We start from the raw sequence: 3,622 nt of genomic DNA on the forward strand, positions 1-3,622 counted from the left end.
GTTTGTATTCAATCTCCACTACAGCAAGACATCGACTCAGCTCATTCCCGCAACCCGCGTCGTGGCGAGGCGTGGTGGGCGGCGGAGGAGGAGCGCGCATGGATGTCTCTCTTGTTCTCATCCTCATACATGTGAAGAAAGAGCCTCCCTTATAAAGAGGTCCAACTCCCTCTAAACTAGCAATGTGGGACTAAACTTTAGTTCAACTTCTTGTCTTGCACGAATAGGCTGCGTGGGCCTCTAGGATTTATTAGGAATTTCTGAAACTGCTATTGAGCTAGGCTCAAAATAGACAAAATTCCAGCACCTTGTTTGTTCTTTGTGTTGGAGGGTGACGAACCCCGAAACCCTAGGGACAATTAGGTTGACCTGGGGCAGCCATATTCACTACACGCCCTGATGGGGTCCCTTTTGGACGTATGGAGCTTCGGGTCTCCAAATGACCTTGTCGTCGTGTTTTGTGTATCGTGCTTCTGGTGAGACTCCTTTGGTTATGTGTCATGCGTACAATGCCAGTGGTACACAGTGATATGTTCATGAGCAAACAACGAGGTATGGGGCAACCCCTTTATTAAAAAAAACATGTAATCGGCTACACCAAGTAAACGTGTTCAGCCCGTTTAGCGGTTATTAAATTGTGACGAGATAACATTTGGAACCCCAATCAGAAGCCCATACGAGAGGATACGGTACGTCCACACATCAAGTATTCATAATCTGAACACAACAAAGAATTGCCGTAGCAAACAACCTGGCAATGTTCATACCTAGCACTGCTAGCAGCAAGGGTCACTACAAAAGCGGATGCGCACACAGCAATTCCGAAAACAAGGGCCAAACACACCAGGAATCAGAGCTCTAGCCACCGCCGCGGTCTTCCTGCTGGTCACGCTCTCCACGTCGCACATTGCCTCCTCCCTTCGCCCCGGCCTCGGGGTCTGCCGTGCCAGCGGCTATCTCCCAGGCAGGTCCGGCAACTGCGAGAAGAGCAATGACCCGGATTGTTGCGAAGACGATAAGAGGTACCCGCAGTACCACTGCTCGCCGCCGGTCACGGCGACCACCAAGGCCGTCCTGACGCTCAACAGCTTCGAGAAGGGCAAGGATGGCGGTGGCCCGTCAGAGTGCGACAACTCCTACCACAGCGACAAGGAACTGGTCGTTGCGCTCTCCACCGGCTGGTTCAAGAACATGGCACGTTGCGGCCATCGCATCAAGATCACCGCTAACGACAAGTCCGTGTATGTCAAGGTGGTGGACGAGTGCGACTCCGTGTATGGCTGTGACGCCGACCACAACTACGAGCCTCCGTGCGATAATAACATCGTTGATGCCTCACCGGCGGTGTGGAATGCCCTGGGGCTCGACCAGAACGTCGGCATGGATGAGATCACCTGGTCAGAGGAGTAAACAGCAGAACTGCGTAGCAGGCATACGAGAGAAGTGAGTGATATATATCATGTACAGAGTTAAAATAGGAATATGCATTGTCCCTGTAAATATGATATTTGTAATTTGTGCTCAATATGTTAGAGCTACTTCTATGGAGTAATTTGTGATGCACAGACAACCCCCAAACTTGCAATGCCTTTATCTGAAGAAAAAAAAGAGAATTAAGTGACTACACAGGATGTAGAAAGTAAGACATATTGAGACAATCCCGGGAGCCAAATCATCCAGAAACACACACTTGGATGCGGTTTTTCTCAATTCTCCAGTGTCCAGGAAATCTGAGACGGTCAAACAATCAAACCATATTTCCAGTATAATTGATCAAACCAGGACAAACATGCTGACTTTTTTGGGCCAAAATGTTCAGTTATACACTCGGTTCTCCATTTATTTTATGCTCCATCTGTTAGTCTCTGTTTTAAATATTAAGCCTTTTCAAGTCTCCTTTTAACAGTGAAACAACACAAACTTACAGAAACCATACGATGCCAGTTTCAACCAGCAGAATGATTTCCTCGCAATTCATCAACTACCATTCTATTCGAAATATAATTATATTAATCACTAAAGCTACTACCGAGTAATAATGTAATTCACATTACAAACACAGGAAAAAAAATGTGACGACGATGGAATAATTACACATCAATTTTCTTGTCAAGCTCAGAAACTAACCTTGGAGTTGACAAACCAAGAAAAGGGACAGTATGTTACATGCCTAGTTAAACCAGTGGTATAGTGTGGTGAACACACGGTAGCATAGTAATTGCTGAAATGTTTTGCCCAGAGCTCTATATGATAGCACGCCAAATATGTGCAGCCAATCATCAAGAACTTGGCGCCCATGAAATTGCATAGCAATTGCTGATTTCTGAGCTCTATATAGAGTACCCACCCATACACTTGAGCATCAAGCAATAGTTCAATCGAAAGCTCACAAGCTTAAGGTGGCAAATAGCATGACTAACCCGAAGCTACTAGCTGTGCTTGTGCTCTTGCAGGTAATCACTCTCCATATCCATGGTGTCGCATCGTCCACAGCCAACAAACGCGTGCCAAAGCCCAGTGGTGGCCGCTGCCATATCAGCGGCTTCCTCTACGGCAAGGCTGGCAAGTGCAACAAGGAGAATGGCTCCGACTGCTGTATTCCCCGCCACCGCTACCCGCAGTTCAGGTGTTCGCCCCCAGTGTCCTCCAAGACAGTGGCAACCTTGACGCTGAACAGCTTTGCCCGCGGGGGTGACGGTGGTGGGCCGTCCTTCTGTGACGATCGCTACCACAAGGACAGCGAGCTGGTGGTGGCGCTGTCTACTGGGTGGCTGCGCCTCGACGGCACACGTCGGTGCAACAAGATGATCCGCATCAGCGGGAACAGGCGGTCCGTGCTGGCCAAGGTCGTCGACGAGTGTGACTCGGTGCATGGCTGTGACAAGGAACACAACTTTGAGCCACCATGTGCAAACAACATCGTGGACGGGTCGCCAGCGGTATGGAAGGCGCTGGGGCTCAACAAGAACATCGGAGAATTTAAGATCACTTGGTCTGATGTGTGAGCTCTGAGCTGCACCATGGCAATGTCGTGCTATTCTATACTTAGAGGCATACACAAGGGAACTGTGTGCTCCTCAATTATATAAACCATATGGTGTGTGTGTGTGTGTGTGTGTGTGTGTGTGTGTGTGTGTGTGATGATAATCTTGTTGATGGAGCAAATAAGCCGTATTTGCTATCCCAAGAAAAGTGTGTGCTTGTTAATTTCCAAAACTATGTGTGCTACTGTATTAGCAATAAATTACTACTTGAAATAATGCACCAGTATTTTGCATGTTAAGAAGTTGGTGATGCACCAGTATTTTGTATGTTACCAAGTTAATAATGACTCTGGTTTTGTGCGGTGAAAGCTCATTTAGGTTTCAGATGTTTGAACAGTTCAGCCATTTGAAAAAAAAAATCAAAGAGAACAAGACAATGCTGGCAAATTTCAGGTGTTATAGAAATTTTATGTTATAACAATAGAAGATACTGTAGAAGTACCTTAAGAGATACTCCCTCTGTTCCTAACTATAAGACCTCTTAAAGATTATTTGGGCGCTACACTTATATATACCAGTACCACAGTACCAGTTAGTCTACTCACAGTCTAATAGGTTGACATTACTTGTTATTGGCC

General features: G+C 46.7%; 1 protein-coding gene across 1 annotated transcript; it reads left to right on the plus strand.

Moving 5' to 3' along the window:
* The first annotated feature begins 664 nt into the window (after positions 1–664).
* Positions 665–3,301, plus strand: LOC123121217 (uncharacterized). Its single transcript, XM_044541154.1, has 2 exons — positions 665–1,406; positions 2,519–3,301. Exons 1-2 carry the CDS (start codon positions 805–807, stop codon positions 3,003–3,005), a joined length of 1,089 nt encoding a protein of 362 aa, XP_044397089.1. The 5' UTR covers positions 665–804; the 3' UTR covers positions 3,006–3,301.
* The last annotated feature ends 321 nt before the right edge of the window (positions 3,302–3,622 follow it).

The sequence above is a fragment of the Triticum aestivum genome, chromosome 1A, assembly GCF_018294505.1.
Source record: "Triticum aestivum cultivar Chinese Spring chromosome 1A, IWGSC CS RefSeq v2.1, whole genome shotgun sequence".
Classification (NCBI taxonomy): Eukaryota; Viridiplantae; Streptophyta; class Magnoliopsida; order Poales; family Poaceae; genus Triticum; species Triticum aestivum.

Excerpts from the sequence above, each read along its gene's own strand:
- LOC123121217 (XM_044541154.1), top strand. The coding sequence starts at position 805 with ATGCGCACACAGCAATTCCGAAAACAAGGGCCAAACACACCAGGAATC. Across the intron at positions 1,407-2,518 it reads GAGATCACCTGGTCAGAGGA|TGGTGGCCGCTGCCATATCA; the intron begins GTAAACAGCAGA and ends GCCAAAGCCCAG.